General features: G+C 35.7%; 1 protein-coding gene across 1 annotated transcript in view; it reads left to right on the top strand.

Annotated features, from left to right (window-relative positions):
• KMT2C (lysine methyltransferase 2C) overlaps nucleotides 1-27,023 on the top strand; it is a 283,967-nt gene that overhangs the window by 171,561 nt on the left and 85,383 nt on the right. Inside the window, 7 exon segments of the mRNA XM_038559782.1 lie at nucleotides 7,220-7,389; nucleotides 7,845-7,996; nucleotides 8,818-8,931; nucleotides 9,831-9,908; nucleotides 12,009-12,715; nucleotides 22,664-22,783; nucleotides 25,050-25,166. Coding sequence (XP_038415710.1) covers nucleotides 7,220-7,389; nucleotides 7,845-7,996; nucleotides 8,818-8,931; nucleotides 9,831-9,908; nucleotides 12,009-12,715; nucleotides 22,664-22,783; nucleotides 25,050-25,166 — 1,458 coding nt within the window.

Here is a 27,023-nt window from a genome sequence, read left to right as displayed (position 1 = left end):
GAAACCTAGGCATAAACTTATTTTTATCTTCGATAATTACACTTAAAATAAAACTAAATAGGATTTATAAAGTAATTACAAATTTCATCTGACATACAGTTTTGCTTTGAAACTAAATTGCCAAGATTGGATTTAATAAAAGGATATTTTCTTGTGCCCAGTTCAGTGTGTAAGCCTTTCCTTTGGCTTTAATAATGTCAGTACATAGAAAGCCTTTTGTATTTGTATAAAAATAGTATTGATAATGCCATGACCCTGTTTACTAGTTCAGAATAATCAGACCTGAAAGTGCCAGCAAGCAGTATTTCAACATTAGATGTAATGAAGTGTCATTCAGTAACCATACAGGTTTTTATTCATGAGTGCACTATTGTGATACAACTGAAATCTGTTCTAAATGGGAATTAATCCAGTTATTTCTAAAACATGGAACATTAGTTCCTTATTTTAAGTTACTGGTATGTTGTTCACCCTTTAGCCATTGTCTTGATGTTTATGAAGATAAGAGTCCTCTCTGCTGGCTCTCTGGATGCTGCCATGTATCCCTGTGCCATCCAAACATCTCATTTTTTCTACCGTAATTTTACTGTGTAAAATCTTGCATGTTTTGTACCTCTTTGATGGCACCTGGGACTAACATGATAAATACAAATGCTAAATGCAGGTATTAAAATCTGCATTGTGGTACCCTCGAAGGTCTGTTAAACTTTAATTTTTTTTATGCTAGCATTTCTATGAAAACTGAACTTTTCGGAAAACAGCCCTCCCAGACTGCGTCTGTGGTCTTAGCATTCTCCCACTCTTCTCCCAGTAGCATAGAAACGGGCTCCTGTTGCCCATGCACCGCCTTCTGTGGACTTAGGGCAGGCTTCAGGGAGGTGGGGTGGAGTGAGCTGCCTGAAATGGTCCCGGGGCCCCGAGGGCCAGGGTCAGCCTCCAGGTGGAGGCTTCCTGGGCTGCTGAGATTAAGGGCTGTGAGGTGGCGCCAGCCAGAGGCTTTCTCCAGAAGCTGGAAAGGCGTTCCGGACACGAGAGGGGTGTGTGGTGGGGGGGGGCGGGTGACTTGCTGTCCTAGGAAAGTCCTGGAAAGGGGGAGAGTTCGCCTGGAGGACCCCGCGGATGGGGTGCGGGTGTGGGGGTGGGAGGAGGCACGGACGGAGCCGAGCACCTGCGCCAGCGTCCCGCCGGGTCAGGGGCACCTGGAGCTCGCGGCCCCACCTGGTTCCAGGGCGCTGGGCGGTGCGGCGGGTGCGGCTGCGGCCCGAGGGTGGGGCCTGGAGGGGAGGGGCCCCAGGCCCGCGGGCCCGCGCTTACCGCCCTCACGTGGGGCTCGGGGCAGGCGGGGCCTGCGGGCGGACCGGGGGCGGCTGCCCCGGGCCTCCGGCGGTTCCGGCTTCTTCCTGTCTGCGGCCGGTGCCTTCCCGCGTTCTCCCGTCCGCACTTTGGGCTGCAGGTTGGTGCGTGTGTGCGTTCGTCTTCTCTACACACTTTTATTTGCCTTTCTTCTTTTTCTGAAATAGGAAGTTGAATTCGTAATTCGTTTTCTTTACTAAGGAAAAAAGTATATTTTAAGACTATAAATTTACCTTTGATTATAGCTTTGGCTGCAACCAGATTCGTTTTAATTGTAGCTGTCTCTGCGTACATGTAGCCTAATCACTTTATCTTTTGGGTTTTAAGTTGTGCTTAAGCATGTTAATTTCTGCTTTAATTGTGTGTAACCCAGCATTAACCAGTGTGGTTTTCTTTTTCACAAATATTTTCATAATTGAAGTAGTGACTTTAAGGTGTAATATTTCTGTTTATTTTATTTAGCTAGATGAAGTCCTTTTTATTTTTTGGCTACCTGATTCGACAGTGTATTAGAATGTAGATGGAGTTGACCACTACAGTTTTCCTCAATAATTTCTCCTTGTATTTTACTTTTTCTTTTTGTGAACTGAACTAATATTTTTTGGTTGTTATTTGGCAGGTATGTCAGGGTCAGTGTTGATGTGTTGTGCATTTTTATCAATATAAAGTTACCTTATTGTGTAATGCCCCCCCCCCCCCCTTTTTGGAACCAGCTATTTTTGTTTGCCCATCAATATGGCCTCCTAGGGCTTTAGTTTTATCAGTTGAATGTAATGTTTTCACATCTTTTTATTTTGGGTCCTTGTGTGTCATTTTAAATTGTGTGTGTGTGTGTGTTTGTGTGTGTGAGGTTTAATAGAGTTAACTATTTAGATTAATGGTTGCAATTGAAATGCTAGATTATTTTAAGACAGAATAGTTCTTTTGATTTCCTTTCTGTTTTTCCTTTTATTTCCTGCAGCGACTTGCAATTAAGAATTTTATTTTGTGTTAAGTTATACTTGGAAGTATGAATGATTTCTTCTTCCACTTAGTAAAAATGGAGAAACCAGAAATTTCCCTTTTCCTTTCTCTTCCTTCTGTTTTTGATCAACTGGGAGACTGTAAACCTTTGTCACTTTTTCCTTGCAAAAAAAGTATTCTCTGTATAAGTTCCAATCTCTAACCCCCCAGTCTTTTGGATTCTTGATTATGCTCCATTAAGGAATAGCAATTTTTCTGAAATCCAGCATATCTGAAAGAGACTGTTGTCTTCAGGCTACTATAAGAACTTGGTTTGGTATCATTTTGTTTTACAACTTTTTCAGTTTTATGCTGTGGAAACATTTTTTTTCCTCCAGTTTTCCCATTTGTGGTATCACAGAAGAAAAATACCTTTGTTTTGTTTTGTTTTACATGTTCACTTAATTATAATCCTTTGTTCTACTTAAGAGCTTTAAGATCGTTATTTTTGTCAGTTCTTTGAATTTGTTTCCAGGTTGTGTCTGATTTTGGTTCTACATTAATTAGTTACCTAGAACATGTTGACCAGGATCAGTCTCTCTAGTCAGGCCCCCAAAAAAGGTCTAAAGAAGAGTTGGTTAACTTAGCCTTTTTTTTTTTTTTTTAAATATTTGCCATCTTTGCAGTTTCTTAAATAATGTTTAGTAACATCTAGATAATTTTGTTTCCTGCTTTTAATTCATTATCTTCTTTGTTATGTTTTTCATTATCTTGGAAAATGTCTTCAGAATTCGGGGTTTATTTCCTGAGGTTCTCTTTTATCTTTGTCTCACTCTTTTACTAATTTGCTCTCTATCATAGTCTGCTATGCTCTATCACAGTGACTAAATCATGTATAATATTGCTAAGAATACAACTGGATAGTTAAAAAAAAAAAATCTGTTCTATGGAGGTATATAATGTTGTGAAAGATTCAGCTGTGGAGCCAGATCTCCACTTTTCCAGTTACTAAATACAGGAACTTTGGCAAAATATTTGACTTCCTTAAGCCAGTTTTTCCCCTGTAGAGAAGGTTAGTAGAACTTACCTCATCAGGGTGTTGGATTTAGTAAGATGATGCCTATAAGGTGTCCCTTGTTATGTCTAAATTAAATAGTCAAAGAATTATCCTAGAGTTTTTCATAGGCTTATCCACTGAAGAATAATTCTCTTCCTCTACTGTTAAATTCTCATAGATGTCTATAGTCTTTAGTCATAATTCGTTCATTTATTTAACATTTGAAGGCCTACTGTGTGCAAAGCACCGTGGTGGAGGCCAGAGATGAACAGGCAAATAGGTCTGCCTTCATGGGGGTATCAGACTTGTGAGGCTGCTCACACTGACGTACAGGTAATCTTTTCAGGAACTTTGTTTTAGTCCAGTCATTGTCAGGTTAGGTTTCTTTTTCCTGTTTCTCTGTCCAGAATGCTTTTGTGTTGGTATATCATGATTTTTAAAAAACGTTATTTTGAAATAATTTCAAACTTTAGATGTTAGAAAAAATAGTACCTGTATACCATTTATACTTTTTACCTTTGTTAGATTTTAGTATCATTGTGTGTACCCTTTCTTCTTCTTCCCTCCCATCTCTGTTTTTTTGCCCTGAACCATTTGAGGGTAAGTTACATAGACTGTGTCCCCTTTACCCCTAAACACTTCAGTGTGTATTTACTGTTTTTTTTTTTTTTTTTTTTTAAGATTGTATTTATTTATTCATGAGAGACAGAGAGACCTAGGCAGAGGGAGAAGCAGGCTCCTTGAGGGGAGCCCAATGTGGGACTCCATCCTGGTACTCCGGGACCACACCCTGAGCCACCCAAGTGCCCCTGTATTTCCTAATAATAGGAATATCCTTACATAAGCAAAGCACTGTTAGCAACTTCATACGTTTACATCAACATAAGTATTTTCGTCTAATCTATTATCCATATTTCAATTTTGTCACTTGATATAACATCCAATATAGCATCTCCTCCACCCCCCCACCCCATATAGGTTCCAAGATCCACTTCTAGGGTAAGGTACTCTTTTTGTTTTTGTAGTTTTTTTTTTTTTTTTTTTTTTTTTTTTTAAGGTACTCTTTTTGGTTCTCACTTTGGACTCCTTTAATCTGAATTTCCTGAGTCCTTCTCTGTCTTTTGGATATTGACATTTTTGGAAGGATACAGTTCTTCCCCACATAACCTGTTTGATTTTTTTTTTTCTACTTTTGTCTGATACTTCTTCACAATTATATAGAGTTTTGCATTGTTGGCTGGAATACTGAAGTAGTGATGTGCTTCTGCTAGAGGCACCTGGTGCTCATCTCCCTCATAGGTGATGTGCATTCTGATAATTTGGTCAAGCTGCTGTCAAATTTCTCCTTTTTTTTTTTTCTTCCTTTTTTCACATCTAATAAAAACATTATATGAGAAGATATTTAAGATCATGTGACTATCTTGCTCCTCAAATTTTCCTCCAAGATTTTAGAAACCATTGCTTCATCATTTGTATGTGTTGGTTGTAAAATGGTGCTTTTGCAACTCTAGCATTGTTACATATGCCAGCGCTCTGCACCTCTGTTGTAAACAGGAACTCTCCCTTCTTTTACATGTCACAATTATTTGTTTATATTGTCAGTATTGACTGAGAAATTCCTACTGTCCTCAATAATTCATAATTCTTTATCTTATTTGTTCTATACTCAGATTGTCCCATATTTGCCTTTGGTAGCTTCTGTGGGCTGCCTCCTATGCTTTTGTGACATGCCCTCACCATTTATTTGAGCATTTTGTTACATTTTGGCATCACAAGGTGTCCCAAGCTCATTTTCCACCTCTCTGCCCCAGCCCAGGAATCGGCCCTCTTTTCCAGAAGTAGGTCTGGTTCCTTTAGCGGAAAATGGGTCCTAGGTGTGCTCATTGCTATGGGAGTGTTTGCCTCTTTGGCTTTTCAGCAGATGGGGCAGGAAATGCATGCATGTATTTACACACACACTTACATATACAAATAAATGGGCTGATACTCACATATGTACATAACTTATAAACATTAATTCTCTGTAGAACAGTTTATACAACTGAGTTTTGAAAGCATATTAATATCCTATATAGTCAAAAACTAAAGGGGGAATAAAGTCAATTACTGAGAGCAAACCCAGGTAGTTTTGTTTATTCGGTTGGACAGTTGAGTAAATGTGTTAGTGTTGTGGGGACTAGAGAATAGCTATACAAGAACGGAAGAAGGCAAGAACTGAGTGGGAGGGATCAGAATTGGAGTTACTGGTATAAATTCATTATTTATAAATTATGTACATGTGAGTATATATGTTAATTCTTACCCCTTGAGCCCCAAATTTTGTATCCTGCTACTTTGTTAAATTCTTTTATTGAATTTATGATTGATTCTCTAGGATTTTCCAAATATACTCCCTTGTCATCTACAGATAATTTTGTTCTTTTACTATTGCACTGCCTCTTTTCATTTGTTTCAATGTTTACATTGGCTTTAGAACCATGTTAACTATATATATAACCAATAGTGGAAATAGGTGGCATCCTTGCTTTGTTCCTGACTTTAGTGGGATTGCCTCTATTTAACTAGGTCCCCCCAGTTAAGTAAAATCCTGGCAATGTGTATGTATCACATTTAGAAAATACCCATCCATTTTTATTATCTGAAGAGGTAGATTTTTTAGGTACAGGTTTTGACTTTTTTTCCAAAAGCTTTTCCAGCATCTATTGAATTTAGTAATTTGCCTTTTATTTTCAGACATAATAATATGCCAATTTTTAAAAATAGATTTTCTTTCCTTTTTTGTTTTTAGAGAGAGAAAGCACAACTTGTGGGGGGCCTGGGAGTGGTAGAGGGAGAAGGAGAAAGAACCTCAGGCAAACTCTGCACTGAGGGCGGAGCCTGATGCCCAACACAGGGCTCAATCTCACCACCCTGAGATCACAGCCTGAGCTAAAATCAAGAGTTGAACACTTAACCAACTGAGCTACTCAGGCGCCAGACATTTCCTAATATTTAACCATTCTTGCATATCTTGTATAAACTGCTAATACTTTGTTCAGGACTTTGCCTTGATATTTATGTGCCCATTTGTTTTAAATCTGTAAGACTTGAGCAATTCATGGTAGGGTTTCTATTTATTTAATAATCAAATCTTTCAAAAAACATAGAATTCCCCTTTTTCCAGTGTTTAGGTTAGAATTTGGGGTGGATAACGAGCTCACAATTTATCAGCTGTGTGCCCAGAATTTAGGTTGGTTGGCCAAGGGTGCAGCAGAGGGTGATGGTGGGCTTCTGGCAGGCCTTGCACTCCACAGACAGACAGTTCTCCTTTGGTAAGGATAGTGCCGTTCTCTGTTCTGAAAATATGAGAAGATGTAATTGGATTTTGGCATGGATTTTACTATAATAGTTTCACACTCTATAAGACATTTGGAGTGGGTCATGATCATTCTTTAGTGTGAATTCTTATTTTTACTTCCTAAGCTACCTACAAACAAATGAAGTAGCTTAGAAGCACCAATTTGTTTACACAATGCAGAGTCAAATACTTATTCCACACAAGCTACTTCCTGATTCTGGAATATGTTTCTTTTTTGAAGTTTGGGTTGCTATGTTCTTGGTTTTCTTCCTTCCCTCTTTATGTTTTCTTGGATGTCTCTGGGCCCTATTTACATTTTCCTGGAGCTTTTTGTGCAAATTGAATGATGTCTCATCAGATATTTAAAACACACTGCTTTTTCAGAAACATATACCCTAAATTAGTGTCATGAAAATTAAAGCTTAATGTATAATGTGCAAATGTTTCATTGATTTCAGAAAGGTTCACACCAGAACTGCAATACAAATGCATAACAAACTGTTTTTGTTTTCATTTTTTCTGGTGTTTAGAATTGCAGAATATGTGTAGAGTGTGGCACACGATCTAGTTCTCAGTGGCACCACAATTGCTTGGTATGTGACAGTTGTTACCAACAACAGGATAACTTATGTCCTTTCTGTGGGAAGTGCTACCATCCAGAATTGCAGAAAGACATGCTTCATTGTAATATGTGCAAAAGGTAAGAAGATCTAGTTCTTCCATTGAGTGATCAGTTCTCCTATCATGTGATCATTTGTGCTACCATCTATCTTTGAGTTCCAAGCTTTTATCACTCTAATGATCCTTTGTGTACTGAGTAGTGTTAAAGATGAAATTAAATTACATATTTAACGAGTCTGAAAGGCATAAGGAATTGAATGGGTAAAAGACCAGAGACAAGCATTAGGAGGGGAATGTAAAGAGGAAATGACTTAAAAATATGGAAATAAAAAGATGTGAGCACCTTTAATGACCTCTGAAAATGCCAGAGGTCTTTTCTAGAGCCATCACTAGTTGCCAGTCTCTGTAACCTCTCTTCTGTCATCCTTTTAACCCTTTCTGTATCCACCTTTTTTAGCAATTGCCTCTTTTTTCCCTAGATAGTAACTTGTCTTTGAATTAGAAAATTTTATTTAAATACATTTATCACTGCAGGTGGGTTCACTTAGAATGTGACAAACCAACAGATCATGAGCTGGATTCTCAGTTCAAAGAAGAGTATATCTGCATGTATTGTAAACACATAGCAGCTGAGATGGATCCATTACAGGCAGGTGATGAAGTGGTGATGGCTGAAGTCACTACAGGTAAACTTGAGAATTTTTTTGTGTTTTTTTGATGTGTGCCAGCCAGTCAGCAATAAATTATTTTAGTAATAATGAGGTAATCCTGTGTATCAGATCCCATTTTATTCTTAATTTCTCAACCTTTAAGTATACATGTGATTCAGGTCATCTCTGAATCTGATGACTGACATCTGATATAGCTCTTTTCCAACTCTTCTAATAATATGAATTCCAGGACTGAAGTGCCTTACTCCAGTTGTGTTCTTTCAGCTGGCAATGAAAGTTGTCAGTGTTTGGCTGTAATTTGTGCTTTAAAACCTGGGTTATTTCACTCCAAACAAGTTTTAGTTTTATGATGATCTTCTTAAATGTTAACTCATATCTTTTGAGCCCAAAATTTTGTTTAGGTAATTTTAATAATATTCTGTTGGTTGTGAACATAATCACAAGTTTTTTGGTGGTCAAGAAAACAGACCTGCCTACAGATCAGTTTTCATTTTAATCAATGTGAATGGCAACTTTTATAAAGTCCTATGTTATCATCTGCAAGAGGTTTAAGTAAATACGTCTTAATTACTAATGTTTCATTTCCAAGATGCCATCAGTATACAGTTTTAGAATGTCCTGTTAAAATAATAAAATGTCAGTAATCCTTTAATTCATAATTTAGATGATTTTTCCATCTGCATCAAAAATGTAGATAGATATTTGGTTGAAAATTTAAAATACGAAGAAGAATTTATGCCATTCTGGGTCATAATAGCAAAGTCATAATTATTTACATAGTTAACAAACCAGAAAAACTTAACTCTAAGCTAAAGAATAAATAATATTCTGTTAAGATTATAACAATGAGATGGAGGTTGAAGGACCTGAGGACCATATGGTATTTCCAGAGCAAGCAATTAATAAAGACATCAGTGATCAGGAGTCCACACCTGGAATTGTTCCAGATGGTAAGAATGTTTTCAGTAATGGATATAGTTTATTTTCAGAAGAAAATGTGTATATACAGTGAATATATGAATATTTACTAAAAGTTTACTCTCCTAAATAAAAGTGAGCCACAAAGCATAGTCACTTTAGGAAATTGTTTAGAGAGGAGCTTTCTAGTAAAATAACATTAGAAATTACTAGGGGAAAGGGCATGTATATATATTTGTAGTTCAGCCATAATCTAGACCTAATCATAAATATTTACTTTGGGGGCCAAGTGATTTTCATTAAAAAGCAGTTTGTTATTTTCTCTTTCTTTAGTTATAATTATTGACTAGAGCTGATACTGATAGTGAGATGTTTCATGCTGAGATAATGAAAAATTTATTGTTTTAGATCGTCTCAGTGGTTCTATTGAGGGTATTTCAGTTATTTCAGTGATATTTCAATTAAGCTTTTTGGAATGTTGATAATAACTGTTACTATACTTGGGGATCTGGAATTAATGAGACAAGGTTGTGGAAAAACTAGTTATTAAACTTAATCGTGGGCTCATCTGACAGTCTGGGATTTTATGTGAAATTTTATATAGATTGAGAGTATACATAAAAAGCCTCAGATTTTCTGAGATTCAGTTTTGTATTTAATAACTTTCATTAAAAGGTATTATTGAATAAGATGTAAAGAAAGATAAGACAAAGCTATCTATAATAATAAATCTTGTCAGAGTACATAATCAGATTCCTAATTTAATCTTCATACCCTACTTACAAATAAATAGTAACAGTGTATTTTGTGCTTATGTTGAATATTGGTATTTGGCAGTAGGATAAAAGTCTTACTCAACTTACTATTGAGAGAGCAGTGTTAGAGAAATTTTGACTCCTTGCTGGAGATTCCATAAATGTGTCATTCACAGCAGTTCACATCCCCACAGAAGAGCAGCAGCAGAATAATCCACCAGAAAGTCTTGATACACATGGTCTTCTCATTTCTGGTAAGCATACTATCTAATTTGATTGAGTTACAGCATAATGCTTTTATGACTGTTATGCAAATTTGAGTCATGATCTATTAAGTTAATTTTTCAATCCTTTTCTTAAAAAGACTTGGCATTGGATTTCTAAAGGATGTTAAATTCTCTGTAGAGTTGCTAAATCAGATATTCACTATTAAACAATTTAAAATCAGGGCACCTGGGTGGCTCAGTTGGTAAATCAGCTGCCTTCTGCTCAGGTCATGTTTTTATGGTCCTGGGATCAAGGCTCCCTGCTCAGTGGGGAGTCTGCTTCTCCCTCTCCCTATGCCTCCCTACCCCCACTCGTGTGTGTGCACACGCTCCCCCCCAAATAAAGAAATAAAATCTTTAAAAAATAAAGTTAAAGTCTTTATAGAAGACTGGTAGTGGAGCATATTAGAACTGCTTGGGATGTAGAGCATGTTTACATTTTTTTTTTTTTTTTTAAGATATTATTTGTTTATGAGAGAGACCTACAGAGGCAGAGAAGCAGGCTCCATGCAGGGAGCCTTATGTGGGACTCGATCCCGGGTCTCTAGGATCATGCCCTGGGCCGAAGGCAGGCAGATGCTCAACTACTGAGCCACCCAGGTGCCCTATCATTCTTTTTTAATGTTAGTATTTTTGAAGCATTTTTTGGTGTAAAAATACTTGGTATGATCAGATCTGTTATTTGATGTTTTTCCCCTTTATCCTTAACTGTAGTCTTTCAGGGAGTAGAAATGAAAAGTGGGATTTCATTTTGCTATCAGAACATAAAGTGCAGTCACCACAGTAAATAGTAAATGAGAAAATTAATATCTCTATTTTTTTTTAAATTTTTTTTATTTATTTATGATAGTCACAGAGAGAGGGAGAGAAAGAGAGACAGGCAGAGGGAGAAGCAGGCTCCATGCACCGGGAGCCCGATGTGAGATTCGATCCCAGATCTCCAGGATCGCGCCCTGGGCCAAAGGCAGGCGCCAAACCGCTGCGCCACCCAGGGATCCCAAAAAATTAATATCTCTATTAATGTAACTTAGAAATTGCCTTGATAGTATTTGAAATAAGTGCATTTTATCCAGTGATCTTACCTGATAGAGCCATGTAGGTCTTATGTAAATTGGATCTTTGACTTTGTTTTTAGGCATGTTTGGGTTAAAGGCTTAACACAGTGGCACCCTGACTTAAAATTTACCAGTTAGTGACTTTAGATATTTCTGATATCTAATTATGTTTATTGACTTGGTAAGATTTGCCTATTTAATTATCGATGATGAGGAAATACAAAGATTATATCCAAAAAAATGTGTTATGTTAGCAGGTACAGCTAATAAGTAAAGTATCTTCTACCTGTGATAGCTACTCATCTGATTCTGCAGAAGGATTACATCTGAGCGCCTGCTATTAAAAAAACTCTTCATATTCTAGACTAGTCTTTACTTTTTTTTTTTTTTTTTAAGATTTTATTTATGGCAGACCGTCAGAGAGAGAGGCAGGGACAGAGAGACAGAGACACAGGCAAAGGGAGAAGCAGGCTCCATGCAGGGAGCCTGACGTGGGACTCGATCCTGGCTCCCCAGGATCAGGCCCTGAACTGAAAGCGGCGCTAAACCCTGAGCCACCCGGGCTGCCCTAGTCTTTACTTTTTAACTTGGAAACCTTGTACAAGATCACTGAGCCTCATTTTTCTAGCTGTTGAAAGAGTATAACTTGACCTACAAAATTGTAAATCTTTTTGTAAATGTTCGATTGTAATCATATAAGTTAAATAGAATTATATTAGAAATTCTGTTTTAATATTTTACCAGAAACTACCTTAAACTCTAAGGATACTATTAATTAAGGTGATGTTTTTGTAGCTTTTCTGGCCTGATGTAATTCATAAGTCCTGGTGTATTTTGGCCTTTATTATCATAATAATTGTTTTCCTTGATAAATACCTTCTGATTTTAGTCAGGGTATAACCATAAGTTTCCATAAGTGTGGAAATCCCTTTTCTCCCTTCTATCCCCTTTCCTGCCCAAGCCTATTATTTTTAAGCCAGAAAAATTTAAATTTATAAATACATTAATATAACAAATATTCCAAATTTTGTAGAATCATCGCAAGATAAAATGAACCCTGAAGTGGAAAATCAGATTTCTCATGAAGTTGATAGTGAAAAAATGGAAATGTCTTCTAAAGTGATGCATATTTTTGACGATCAAAATGAAAACAAAATGGAAGTGACAGAAAACATTGAAGTCCGTACACACCAGATCATTGTGCCGCACGAGGATCTGCAGTTAGAGGAATCCAAAATGCTGGCATCCATAGAAGAATCTCGGCCTCCAAAATCAGCCACTGAATCTGCCATTGTTCCACCGGACACTGTGGTGTCCCCGTGTGAGCAAAGTACTTCTTTATGTTCTAAGGAACAGTTGGTTATAGAAAGGGTACAAGAAGAAATGGAACAGAAAACAGGTTCTGAATCTTCCACTGCATTTACGGACTTTGGAATGGCTCCTGCAGTTGAGAATTGTGTGAAAGATGGTTTATGCCGAGAAGACAAACCTGTAAAACTACCATCTGAGACAGAGTTGTCATTTGTGTCAGCTGCAGACATAAGCAAGGCAAATGTGTCTTCCTCTCTTTCTTCAGACTTGCCTTCCCAGGATATACTGCACACTTACCCTTCAACCCTCAGTGCTTCTGTTGGAAACATTATGCCAACAACATATATCTCAGTCACTCCAAAAATCGGCATGGGTAAACCAGCTATTACCAAAAGAAAATTTTCTCCTGGTAGACCTCGGTCCAAACAGGTAGGGTGATTTTAATGATATGGACAGAAAAATCTTTTGGAGCAATTATATAAAATAAGGTGTATATGGAACTTTGGTTTGGAGGCTAATTTTTCCTATTTTCAGGTAGAACTAGATGTAATATTGACCAAAATGTTTTGGCCTATATATATAAACTGTAATGAAGACTAATTTTTTAAACTCAAGGTAGTTTTACTCAGAATTTCAACTTAGTTGGGACATGCAAATGCAACCTATTTGATTATAGTTTCTAATACAAAACACTTAAAATTTTAAGTTCTATGCCACAGTAACAATAGAGCCTTAAAAAAACAGTTAAGTTTTAGGTATATTGTAACTAACATTTATTTTTCCCCTCTAAGATAGTTGTTTCTTGATATTATTCTTTGTCTCTATTTTTAACTGCTCAAGCCTCAAATTTTACTAAAGGAGTTTTTCATGGTGGTGATTTCTCATTTTAACTTTTTTATTAATTGCTACCTTTTTTGTGCGGCCCCCGTCCCCCACCTTAGGACTTACTTCATTGTTTTCATGAAGAAGTCTTAGAATTGTATTGTTGATCTTTAGGAAGTGAGGAGAGTTCTTCCCATGACTTTAGTGTGGCTTTTATCCTTTAAGGATAAGTTCCAGTTCTTTTATAGTGGAATTTAAGTGAAAATAACTCAAGGCAAAATGAAGACACCGTAGCTAAGATTGATTTATTCTACAAAATTTCTGCTTTCTGAAGATGGCAAGATATCAAACAATGTGGTATTTAGTCACAATGGTGATTTGAAGGGCAGCCCTGGTGGCTCAGCGATTTAGCGCCGCCTTCAGCCCAGGGCCTGATCCTGGAGACGTGGGAGTCCCAAGTCAGGCTTCCTGCATGGAGCCTGCTTCTCCCTTTGTCTGTGTCTCTGCCCCATCCTCCTACCCTCCCACCCCCGCCCCCTCTGTCTCTGTCTCTCATGAATAAGTAAAACCTTAAAAAAACAATGGTGATTTGAAGTTTCAAATTAAAATCTCATGATTTAAAATGCTTCCAGTGATTAAAGTTTGCCTTTATAGGAGTAGTATCATCTCGATCTGGATCATCCAATTTTGGAATCCTAAAATAAGTGGGAAAATAGAATTTTATTCTAATGTGAGAATTAGTCTCCTCTAAATTCTAGGTATATTTTATTCTCTAAAGACAGCAAGTTACATACCAGAGGCAAAATTGCCTCATGGGATGGAACTATTTCTGGCAAAGACATTCACAGTAAACTAAGACACTCCTCCATATATGCCTTTCTCTAAGTATTTTCCATGATATTTATTTTATGTTCTACCAAGAGATGGTTTTGTTCTCAAACCAGTTTCCTCTTCCTTACTCTTGTTTTCTTTTCTTGATAATTGTTCAATAACAATTATGTGGTTTTGGCTCTGAAAAAATCTAGCAATGGAGATTTCAATCTCAAATTTAATTTTGGTTCAGATATTTACATTCTTTAAAGATACTGCATCATAAATATTCCTGTCAAATTTTACTGTATTTCTCCTTATTTAGAGACTTCTATTCCAACTGGGAAGCCATTAGGATTATTTTCTGTTGACTTACATTCATTCTAAGGTCTATGTGCCTGTGAGTCTGTGTGTTAGTATATGTGTGTGAGAGTCTTCCAGGTTTATCCTATTTTATATGGCCCATGCCCTAATATTTGTTGTTGCTTCTGCTGTATTCTCTTTTAGTTCCCAATTCTGGTAGTATTCTACTTTCTGTTGATTTGCCATTGTCTCATTACTGCTTAATAATTTGCTGTTGATCTCATAAACTGTTCATAGGCATGTTTAACCTATTAGGTTGGCATTAGTTGTGTAGCAGACAACCTTCACTTGGTAATGCATAGCTTGCTGACGTACTGCTGTTTTTGTGGAGAGTATGAATTGGATAGAACAAGACAGCTCTTTTATTTTTTATCATTGCTAAGGTACTGAGGTCATAACTTCCAGGGAATATTCCAGTGTATATTTTTATAGTGGAAACCCTGAAGTCTCTTACTCTATGAATTTCTTTGATGTCAAGCATTCCTGTGTTATATTTTTGGTTTTATTTATTTATTTAATATATTCTTGGTAGGGGGACTGGGTATAAAAATGAGATGGATGTTCATGGCAGTGACTGTGATATAAGCAAGATTCTTTGGTGTTCAACTGTGTTTGTATTATTAACATCAGTAGTGTTTCCATATTTTGTTGAAGGTCATTAGTTTTCTGGTCTTTACCAGTATAGTGAAGTCTATCCTAACCATTTCATTGCTTAAATTCTGTTTCATAGTGGTCAAATCTTTATATTTATTTACAGTTTTCTAATATGTGAGCTTTTCTAAGAATTCACTTAGAAATTAAATGAATAATTAGAAACAAAACCTGAAAGCTTTAAAATTTGATGTGATAGCTAGTGATTGGATTATGGAATGTTTTCTGGAGAAAGGAGTTAGCCAGTAGAAGGGTAAGCCAGTGCCATCTAACAGAAATATAATGCAAACCTCATAGATCTAATTTTAAAATTTCTAGTAGTATTAAAAATAAGCAGGTGAAATAAATTTTAATGTTTAACTTCATATATTAAAAGTATGTTAGCATTTGATCTGTATAAAAATTATTAATGAGATGTTACGTTCAGTTTTCATGTTAAGTGTTCAAGATCTGGTTTCTTATCATATATATTAGAAATACTTAGTAGCCTCATAATTAGTGACTACCTTATTGGAAATGCAAGGGCAAGCATTTTAAAAACAGGAAAATTTTAGTTCTAGGAGAACTAAATTTAAAGAGAAATACCAACTGAATTTAAGAGTGATAAATGAAGAGTAATGCTATACTTTCACCACTTTTAAGTATTGAAGTAGAAATAGTCTACATCCTCCAATTGCTCATAGGTCATGTTTTAAAGTGAATGATAAAAACCATTTGTTGTAGCAACAATTCACTGTGTATTTTCAGTGTCCGTTAGATTTTCAGTATACAAAAAATATACAGTATACTGTATACAGTATACAAAAATATGTAATAAATGAATATGAACATATATGTGTACATATATAAAAATGTGTGTAGTGATACTGGAGTATGGATGGGTATATAGATCACTATTCTGATTCTGAAACATCAGGACACAGAACATGGAATCTATACAGGATTATTTTCCCTTTAGAAGAACTTAATCATTGAAGTTTAGTGTTTTATATTGTGCCTTTTATTTGGAAGATTTTTAGGTGCTATTTATATTATATTCTTCATGAAATGTTTCAAGCATATCTCTGATATATGCTTCAAGACCTTACTCTAGGAACAGTAATGTAAGTTTTTCTGATGGTTATGCATAGAAAAAGTCTTTTGTTTTTTCTTCCTCATTTCAGACACAAGATTTCACAAAGATAAGAGGAAGAATATAGGTGTGATAGATAGTAGGAAAAGGAAATTGGTGGAGCAGTAACAGGTTGCCAGCCAGCTGGACATGGTTTCATATAAATTATCCCACTCAACCAGTGCTTTTCTTTTTTTCACCCCTTTATTGAAGTTATGCATTTATATATATTTTAGTGTTTCATTTTTCAGTATGTTTATGAGTATATCCACTTTGACCTTAGGTTTAGAAAAGTTGTTATTGGCCAACTGCATGTTATAATCGCCTGGGGAGCTTTAAAAACATATTGGTGCAATGACTCCACCTTGCACCAATTAAAACAGCCTCTGACACTCTTCTTTCACTGTACCCTTGGTAGTAAGTAGAGTCCTGAATTAGAGAAATATGCTACTGTTGTTACTTTTATGCATGAGACTTTCTACAAGAAATGCTTCTAAAAAGCAGTGGAAAATAGGATGGAAAATTTTTTTATCTTAGCATATCAAATAACATAGTGTGTTTTTAATTTTCTATTTATTTCTCTCATTCCACAGCTCTACTTATCCATTTTAATTTGGAAATTCTGAGATAGTAATCTCAGTCTGTCTTCTGTTATTTATCCTATTTGTATCACCTTGTTTTATGGAAAAGTATTTCATATAATCACATGACTATGGTCTGCTCTAGACACGTATGTGCTAAGTGCTCTCATGATAGTATTGAAATAAGTGTATTAAACCCATGAGATATGTTTCATTGAAATATTAAATATTTCAACGAAATTTCATAAAAGTAAACATAAATACTCAACTGTATTTTGGAAACTTCCAAATTCTAAGAATTTTTTCATTTTTTATTTTACCCCTCTATAATTTTTTGTTGCTAACATCATATATATAGAAAACTTAGAAATTTCCATTAATTTCTAAGACTGATATTTATTGAGGGGTTCTCAGAGAAAGTGAAGTTTCTTCAATATAATAGGTTTCCAGGGATGGTACTTCATTAAATCATAGCCATCTTTCCCATTATATTGTGAAGTGGACTTTTTATTATTTTGTTAATTTAACTAATTTTATTATGAACCATAGAATTTTATAACATAGTTGTCTACTGCAATAGCATTTTGAATGAAGTGTTTTAACAAATCAGGTTCATAATCTATTCTTGGGAGAGGAAAACAAACCTCCAGGATGGCAAACTGTAGAGGATTGTAGTTTTGTCAACAATTAATTACAAGTAAGCATTTTCTTTCTCTTTTAAAATAGTAGACACCATTTCTGGTTTGTAAACACAAATCATTTAGTAAGAACCACTGTTGATTTTTTGAGTTTTGTTTTGAAGGCTATAAATCATACTGTCCAAATGAGAGATTCAGTTCTTGTTAAATTATTTCATATCCAGCTTTTAATTAAAATCAGTTTGAATTTTGAAGCATTGCTCGATATAATTTAGACACAGTGGCATTCACTAAAAGGAAAGAAATTATCCCGTGTAGTTTTTTTATTTTTATTTCTTTATTTTTTATTTTTCCCGTGTAGTTTTAATTGTCCATTCTTGGATACCTCTAACGTAAAACCTACATTTCTGATACTTTGTCTTAGAATCTATTAAAGGTGTAATTAGTAACAGCTATGTATTCTGTATTCTTCATGGAGAATAAAAGGTGCACTGTAGATACCCAGAGTGATTTTCCACTTACATTCTAGTCTAAATACTATGCTGCCTTTTAAAAAAGTGACTTTTAAGAGATATTTTGTATTGTTTACATCAGTTTTTACTGTAATTTGATACCAGGAAAGATTGGTTAATATGAATTCAGCACGGGCAATTCCGTCGTGCAATTACTTGGATTCAGGTCCTTCTTTTCCATTATTGTTTGTGTGACACAGGTAAGCATGTTTGTTACCTTGCCAGCTGTCTTGTTTCTTATCTATAAAACTACATCATACTGTTGATGTTGGAATTTAACAATAACACATGTATAGCACCTGACACACAGCAAGTGGCAGTGCTGCCCTGCTTGCTTTCTTGAATTGCAGAGTAATACAGATATTCTGTGAAAATGATGACTTGAGGAGATAATCCTGTATTAAATATAGCTCTGGAGAACCAATCAGATTGTCTGAAAATTATTTGTCCTGAAATATGCCCATGAAAATAACTGTAGGCCTTGAGTGAGTCAAACATTGGTCACAATACAGTATGTACTAGGTTTCTTGAGTTCAAAGCCACGAAATGGCTGCGCAGACTTTTGGAACTGAACAGTCTATGAATTACAGTATGTGATATGTGCTGCAGAAGAGGAAACCCAGGGTACTATGGAAAAGCAGAGGGGGCAAGAAGGAGAGTTCCCCTCAGGCTTGCATGCTGTTTAGGCTAAAATCCAAGAAACACTGCTCTAAGTCACTGAAAAACTGTAGTTTTAAACCTAAAAAATGTCTAGCCCTCTGGGGTGGCAAGCCACAAACACATCCCCTTTCTCTTGGTTTTCTTGTGCCTGTGGTGATATTTCCAAAGCCGGCCAAATTCTAGCACTGGCCAAATTCACATTCCTAAATTATTGAAGGCTTTAAGCTGGTAACAGCTGTTTTTGTACTTTTATAGCATCTTATCAAAGCACTATCAGGACTAAATTTCTTCCATTTGATGTTGAACTCAGTTTTGTATATGAGACTTATTTATGTGAAAAGAATTCTGTAAGTCATAAAAATGAGTCGTTTGCTGCTGTGGCTGTAAGGTGAATGTATATACCAAAAAGGAATTATAAATGCTTAAGTTTTTTGTTCTCTCGCTGGTCATCCTTTCTGCTCTCTCTCCATCATTTTCGGTCTCTCTAAATCAGACTCATTGTTTCATAGCAACCTTGGTTTCGCATAGCATGTTGGGAGAGGCTGGAACTGAGTGAGGATGACTTGGAGGTGCCAAGTCTGCCCAGGACCAAACCTCTGGCTGCTCTTGAAACTTTTCCAGTAGATTAGGGTACTCTTGGGTTCTAATTATGACATTGATCATACTTAACAGCAAGCAACAGGACTAGGCTTCTAGTAATAGAAAGTTGACCATAATACCCTTTTCTCCACTTGCCATTATTGTTTTCATTTTCCTTTCCCACAGCCGTTTTAACAGTAGTATGATTTACTAGGCTGGTAAATTTACCTGAGAAATTGGCCTTGAGAAAGAAACTTAATACCAACTTTAAACAGGTTTTGGGTTCAGTAATTCTTGTTAGAATCTAATTCAATCTCAACCAAGTGGTATATTTTTTTTAAGTTACTATAGGATTTGATAGCAAGTTTCTTCTCTGTAGCTCTCTTTACATCTTAGTCTCCTGATGGCTACATTTTGAACCCTTTTGCTTTTAATTTGTTTTGTGCGTAGTTTAAAAGTACATTGGATGGATTGGTAATTTCTTTTTTCGGTGAGAAAAGGCAAGAATGTAGGCTTTATCTGATGGGGCAATTAGTATGTTTCATAGTACAATGCTTATTGATGCATTTTTGCATCCAAAAAAAAAAAAATGCCCAGTGGGAAAAAAACCAGGCATTCAATAAGCCTTGAATAGAATGCTTAACATAGCAGTGAACAAGAATGGTCTCTTCTCAAGCTTCTAGTCCAATGGCAACAAATAAATCCAAATGTAGCAAGTATAAGTTCAACAATAGTGTAAACCATGTTTCGGTATTTGGGAGCTGACCTCTGAATTGTCTGTATAAATTCTTTTTCATCAAAGCTGAGATCTGTAGGATAATTTATAACTAAAGTTGATAATTATAGCTGTATTTTAAAGTCTAAAGAATATATTAGGTAATTTCTTCATTGTCAAAACATCTAAGTATAATCATAATTTTTCTCCAGTTCCTATAAAATTGCACACAATCTATCTTCCAATGTCTTATGATAATATACTTATTAAAATTCATAATATAATTATCCAAGCTTTTATTATATAAGTTCTTCATAGCAGTTGAATGGTTTTCTAATTATTCCTGAAGTGGCATCCAAACATTCTTGATCTATGGAGCCCTACATTTTGTTCATCAATGTTCTCCGAAGTGTAAATGTTTTTAAAATGAGACACGATTTTGGCATCAAAGCTAGCTTTTAAATTATGGTGAATAACATATTATCTGAGAGTATGACTTTTTATAGTATTTTTTTTAAGAGCTGTCTACTGACATAACATTAAGTGATCCACCAAAAGGAAGTTTATGCAGTAGCCAAATATTGTCAGAGAAAAGCCAGTGGAAGTATTGAGAGAACTGAATTGAGATATCTTTTGTCCCTATTCTGTACCAATAAATAATTAGAAACAGTAGAACACCTGACCCCAAATTTCAAATAGTGAGAAGATGCAAAACATGTTGTAAGGGAGATGATAGTTCAGCTGGAGCGCTGAAGAAAGGCATCTCTGAGGGAGAAATGTCCGAGCCCATACCTGAAGAATCAGAAGCAGCAGCCGTCCATTGGGGAGTCAGGAGGCCCCCAGCTAAAGAGAATGGCATGTTTAAAGGAAAGCAAGGTAGCTGGGTCACACCCATTTCATGAGAGAGGGCCACAGGATAAAGTGGGAGAGAGACACCGGGAAAGGATTGCAGTAAGTTAAGTGCCTTGAGAAGCTGTTGGAAGGGTTTAAAACAAGGTGGTGTCTTGCTCCATCAGATTTACATTTTTGCAAGTCCTTCTGGCTGTTGTGCAGGGAAGGGCTTAGGGAGATGCAGGGTAGGGAGAATCATGAAGAGCCTGAAGACTGTGCCGAATTTACTGATGGTTTGGATTGAAGGAGTGGCAGGGGAGAGTGATGAGGGAGAAGAACAGATCAGATGAGGGCTGGAATCCATTTCTAAAGATGGGGGAGATTGTGAGCCAGAACTGGGTAAGGGAGAGATTGTAGTAGACGTGGTAAACTGGAGAGATTTGGTGTGACAGGATGGAAGTGCTAAGAAGGAAGTTGAAAACTGTACTGACTTCCGCAGGAACATGTTGGAATTAGAAATGTAAATTTGGGAGACAACAACCTTCAAGATGGTGTTTACTGGCCTCCTTAGAGATCGTACCATTTAGAAAGAGACTACACAGAGAAGAGCGTTGTCTAGGCTCAACCCCGGGAAACACTGGGCTTTGGAGGTCAGGTGGAGGAAGAACGTGCTCGGGGGGGACAGAAAGGTCAGCAGGGCAGGGCAGGGCCACATTCACGGGTTTGTTGCCGCATTGAACCCAACGGAACTGGATGTAGGTGTTGACAGTGTGAGTACAGTGAGAATAGAAAAATGACTCTGGCAGCATAGAGGTTTCCCAGAGAACCTGGATGCAGCTGTACACTGTACACTCAGGTATAGATACAGGTTGATCTGATAGTAGTAACACGGGGTAATTCACCTGTTAGTAAAATTAGCATAGCCATTACCTGAGTTTGAGGGGAGGTTAATTGAAACCAGTCTCTTCCTTGTGTGGTTTTTCTCAAAATAATGTTACTGCATTAATTATCTGATCTCCAGAGGGCTGTCAAACTCTTACTTTGGTTGATTATTTAAATTGCTGGTGGTAGTTTTGTGTGATTAATAGGCTACTATTTGTTAGTGTGATAATATTCTAGAAACCTGGTAAGTACTGTGTTTTTTAAGTTTGGGTCATTTAATTGATAAAAGTTATAGCATATGTTCTGGAATTACCTAATTCAAAATAGGCTCTTTATTGTTTGACATTTGTTTTGTGTTTTTCTTTAAAATGTTATCTTTGTGGTGTAGACATTTTTATTTATGCTGCGTAGCGTCCTCATCAGATTAGTTCAAGTTATTGCTGAATGTGGTTATTAAGAAGTAAAATGTCTTACTTTCATTTTAACTACTTTAATAAGATACTATTTCTTGTATAAATAACCAAGTATCTCAGGCATTTTAATTTGCAAATTTAGGACAATTTGCTTTAATATTTTTCATTGTACAAATTAGTCCCATGGATGTAATCTAAGGATAATAGTTCCCTAAATAAAAATAAAAACCAAAATCACAACTAGTGGTCACTAGAAGGAAGAGTAGTTAAATGCTAGGATTATAGCTGATATTGCATCTTAAGATTGAACACTAACTTTCCATAATTTAAAGTGAATATTTCTATCGATTGCTCAAATTTCCTTTGTCTCCTGGTTTGGTTATTTTTAGCAATAGGTGTACCTAACATTCTTAAAGATAGAATGATAGTTGTTAGAAGAAAACAACCCCCAAGTAGTTTCTTATATAAAGTGTTAATTCTTAGAATTTAATTGACTTTTATTTATATTTTGTTTCTATAATTGCCATTCATGAGTCAGTGTTGATGTCCTTATAAACCCTAATTCCTAATATGTTTCATTGTACTAATGTTTCAATCCGAATAAAATACGTAATGTAAATTGTAGCTGCAAACATTTAAGTATAAAATCATTGTAAGTGTAAAGCTTATTTTCCCTACCTTGAAGCAATTTGTCCTAAATTTCCATACGTCTGCATTTGTTTTGCTGTTCTGAAATTCCTCAGTTGCTGGCTTTGACCTTTTACGTTGCCGAGTTTTATACATCTATTTTCTCACCTGCCATATCCTAGGGGGCTTGGAGTACCCATAATACAGTGAGCCCACCTTCCTGGTCCCCAGACATTTCAGAAGGTCGGGAAATTTTTAAACCCAGGCAGCTTCCTGGCAGTGCCATTTGGAGCATCAAAGTGGTAAATAAAATTGCATTTACATTCATATATCATTTCTTTCTGGTTGGTTTTGTCCGAGTAGATGTGTTAAGAATTGAACCATTCTTTTCTAGATAAGTAGTGCAGATTCCAGAGCCACTTTTTTAATATAAAAATTTTAGTATGAAGAATCAACATGCTTGCACTTAAAAATCTGGATTAGGAGGAAATTAAATTGCAATTTTACATGACTGATTTTAAGAGTGAATTTTTAGTAACTTCTTTTTATGGTTTTCTTTTATGTTGTAATTAGCGTTTCTATGGAGGAAAACCCTTGTTGCATAGGCTATAAAGTATTTTAGGACTTGCTCATTCTTGATAATCATAAAATTTTGTTGCTTAGAAAAGAACAAAAGAAAACTACATAATCTATTATATGCTAATGAAGAAGAAATACCAGAATCGCAGATTTCAATGCCCGTGTTAATAACCTCACAATTATAGGGCCTCTCTCTCTCATGTCATTGATGGAGGATTCTGCTAGTTCTTGAATACATAACTCAGTGAGTTATGTAGTCTGATGCATTTTAGAGGGTAGAAAATTAATGTGAAAAGTATTAATCATCTGAAAAGTTAAAATATTTGACTACCTAGAGAAGAGAATTTTCTTCCTCTTCTATATTTAATATGATTTTGAAATAAGGCTGTTTATTTTAGACTTATCAAGGGTTTCAAAGGAGTTCTAGATTCTACTTTCTTATTTCTATCACTATTAGAACTATTTTTCAGTTCACTCTGATATCATGCAAGGTGTTGAAAATAGAGACAGTTGCTTTAAGAGCATAAAAGATGTTTTGATAAATTTGTAGCAAATACCACAACTTTTCACTTACTCTCATCTGTGTCTTTAGATGCTGGAAAAATAGATTATAGCCCTGATTTAATAATTGACTTAATTTAAAAAATTCTTTTATACTTACAACAAAACTATCCAGTTCAACCCTCCCTTACCCCTTGTTCAAAAAAGCATAGGAACTCGAAAAGAAGAGCAGTTTAAGAGAACAAGGAGAGGCAATTTGTAATTATTAACACTGAAGGGAAAAAAGATTACCCCCTTCCTTTCTGCTCATGTCCATCTGTTTTATGCTCACACTATAACCATAAATTATCAACTTGGAAACTGTTATGCTAAATAGGTAAACGAGTTCAGCATTTCAAACTGCAATAGAAATGATGTCAGTTGAAAATGTGGCATATTATTTAACTTATGGGAAAAATCAGGATTTTCCGGAGTATTTTTAATAATTTTAGATATCAGAATGTTGTCGATGTGTTGATATCAGACTTTTTCAGGAAGTAACACATAAGTCTGCATATAAACAAAACAACAGTAATAAATAACCCAAGTATTTATTTGTTAAAGTATCAGAGAATTTAACCTGTTTTCCCAAAGAATATTTTTATACATTGGGTAAAAATTCAGATCAGTTATTTGTATTTCAAGTAATTATTATCCTGATGAGTTAAAGCAAGCTGTTTACTCTATTAGCTTTCCTGTAATCTTTAAATACATTATCCTTTAAGTACTGTGATAGAGTGAGGTACATCTGTTCAGTTCATACAGCTATTGAATAGTAAAGGAAACTGACAATTTTAATGACAGGAAAAATATTGTTATACACTAGCAAAATTTAGCTTTCATGCAGTGTAGTAGCAGTGCAGAATACTGGTTGAGAATGTGGATACTGGAGCTACAGTTGCTAGCTCTAGACTTTGGACAAGTTACATTTTATCCCTCGGCGCATTTATCTCTAAAATGGGGATAATAAAATACTACTGGCCTTGTGAGTTGTGAGTAAAAGGTGCTTAGAGTGGTGTATAGAAGTACTCAATATATGTCAGCTATTGCTACAATTACAGAGAACAGTTAGCAAGAGAGTCTTTCCTTACGCTTGCTCTGTATTGCATACAAATTGGTTGGGATTGTGTCTGTTGAGCTACTTAGAATGTAGGATTAGGAAGTGAAAAAATAAGGCCAAGGTTTACTGATAGAGAACATTCACAATATGAGTCCCAACATTTGATTCTAAGATCATAGGCATTTTATGTCTATACTTTTAAGTTGCATAATACATGTTGAAAGATAAAAATAATAAGCCTGGTCTCTTAATATTTAACCTCTAATCAGAGTAAGAAAAGCAAGTATTTGTGTGTTATAACCTTTAATAAAATGTTTTAGCTCACGTTGGATTTTAATATTCCTTTGGATTTTTGCAGAATGCTGATTTTTCCCTTCTCTGTTATGTAGGGCCGTGGGTCAGGATTTCCAGGAAAGCGAAGACCCCGTGGTGCGGGGTTGTCAGGACGAGGTGGCAGAGGCAGGTCAAAATTGAAAAGTGGAATTGGAGCAGTTGTGTTACCTGGGGTAAGACACATGTCTCATTTGCTTTATCTTTGCTATTATAATCCATAATTTATTGAGTGATGATGATAATCTCATTTGTAAAATTACTAGATTGTAAGAGTCACGTAAATAAGCCAAAATTTTTATTTTACCTTATCTCCATTCCCCCCCCCCCCTTTTTAAAAACACTTCTGGTCAAGTTTTCATTTAAATTTTCTTTAATATTTTATATTTCCCATCTTTTTACTCTTTTCTTACCTTCCTCTTTGACCTTTCTATGCCAACCATTCTTATATATATATATTGCTTCTTTAATAAAAGCAAATTCCTGTTACATTATTGCAAAAAACTTAATTTGAAAACCTTAAGTAGGTGTTTTAAGTTTATTGTAATATGGCTTACAGAAGAAACTAGAAATGTTGCAGATTAGTACATACTCTAAAAATGTTGAAGATTTTATGACTGTCTTTGATATATTTTAATTCAGGATTGATCAGTATTTGCTCAATGGCATGTATATGAGGCTTTATTTAAGTGTGTATTGAAAAAAATCTGTATTTGGCAAAGAGTGGCAAATATTTCATGTGGTAACTTTACTATTTTACCAAAATCCTGTTTTTCAAATTCTAATTGTCATTTTAAGTTCAGGAGAACAGGGATCCCTGGGTGGCTCAGTGGTTTAGCGCCTGCCTTTGGCCCAGGGCGCGATCCTGGAGACCCGGGATCGAATCCCACATCGGGCTCCCGGTGCATGGAGCCTGCTTCTCCCTCTGCCTGTGTCTCTCTGCCTGCCTCTCTCTCTCTCTCTCTCTCTCTCTCTCTGTGTGTGTGTGTGACTATCATAAATTAAAAAAATAAATAAGTTCAGGAGAACAGTGAATTGTTCAGTTTGTTCCACAGTTGGCTTATCTGTTCACCTATCAGAGGATTGTATGGTTGCTTCCATTTTTTGGCTATTAAAAACAAAACTGCTAAAGAAGAAAAAAAAACCCTGCTGTGAACTTTTATGTTAAATCTGTATGTGGACATGGATTTTGTTGTTTTCCAGTGAGTAGGTATCTGGGAGTGGGATGGCTCGATACCTGATAGGTGTATGCTTAAGAAGAGGACGCTTTTCAACTTGGGTGTGAAAAGTTGATGTTTGCAAGAGTGCATAGGGTTCCTGTTTCCTCCAAATACTTACCCTGTACTTTCTATGCTTAGTTTTAATTTCAGCCTCTTTAACAGGTGTGTTAATAGTACCTCTTTTGCATTTCTCTCGTGACTAATGATGTTGATCATCTTTTCAGATGCTTATTTCTTTGGTAAAGTCTTCAAATCTTTAGTATATTTTAAAAATTTGAGTAGGTTTTTTTTTTTTTTAACTTAGTTTTGCATTTTCTTAATGTATTCTAGACACAGATTCTTTGCCATGTCTTAACTGTTTGGAACAGCAAATGTTTTAATTTTGATGAAGTCCCATTTATTATTTTTTTCTTTTATGATTGTGCTTTTGGTGCCTGAGAAATAATTGCATAACTCAAGTATAGAAACAGGTTCCATGATTTCTTCTAGTTTTTGGTTTTAGGTGTTGCATTTAACTACATCATCCAATGTTAATTAATTTATATGTATGAGATGAATATGGTTCAAAGGTCATATTTTTGTTTACTGAATGAATATCCAGTTGTTTAAGCACCATTTCTCTGAATTGTCTTTGTATCACTCTTAAAAATCAGTGTATTTGTGGATCTGATTTTAAAATCTTTGTGCTATACTAGTGATCCATTTCTCCATCTTTAGGCCAATGATACTATATTGAATACTTGTACTTTCTAACTACTATTGAAATCAGACACTGTTAGTCTTCTATTTTTTTACTTGGGGAAAGTTGAGGTT

The sequence above is a fragment of the Canis lupus genome, chromosome 16, assembly GCF_011100685.1.
Source record: "Canis lupus familiaris isolate Mischka breed German Shepherd chromosome 16, alternate assembly UU_Cfam_GSD_1.0, whole genome shotgun sequence".
Classification (NCBI taxonomy): Eukaryota; Metazoa; Chordata; class Mammalia; order Carnivora; family Canidae; genus Canis; species Canis lupus.
This window is presented reverse-complemented; position numbering and strand designations above follow the sequence as displayed.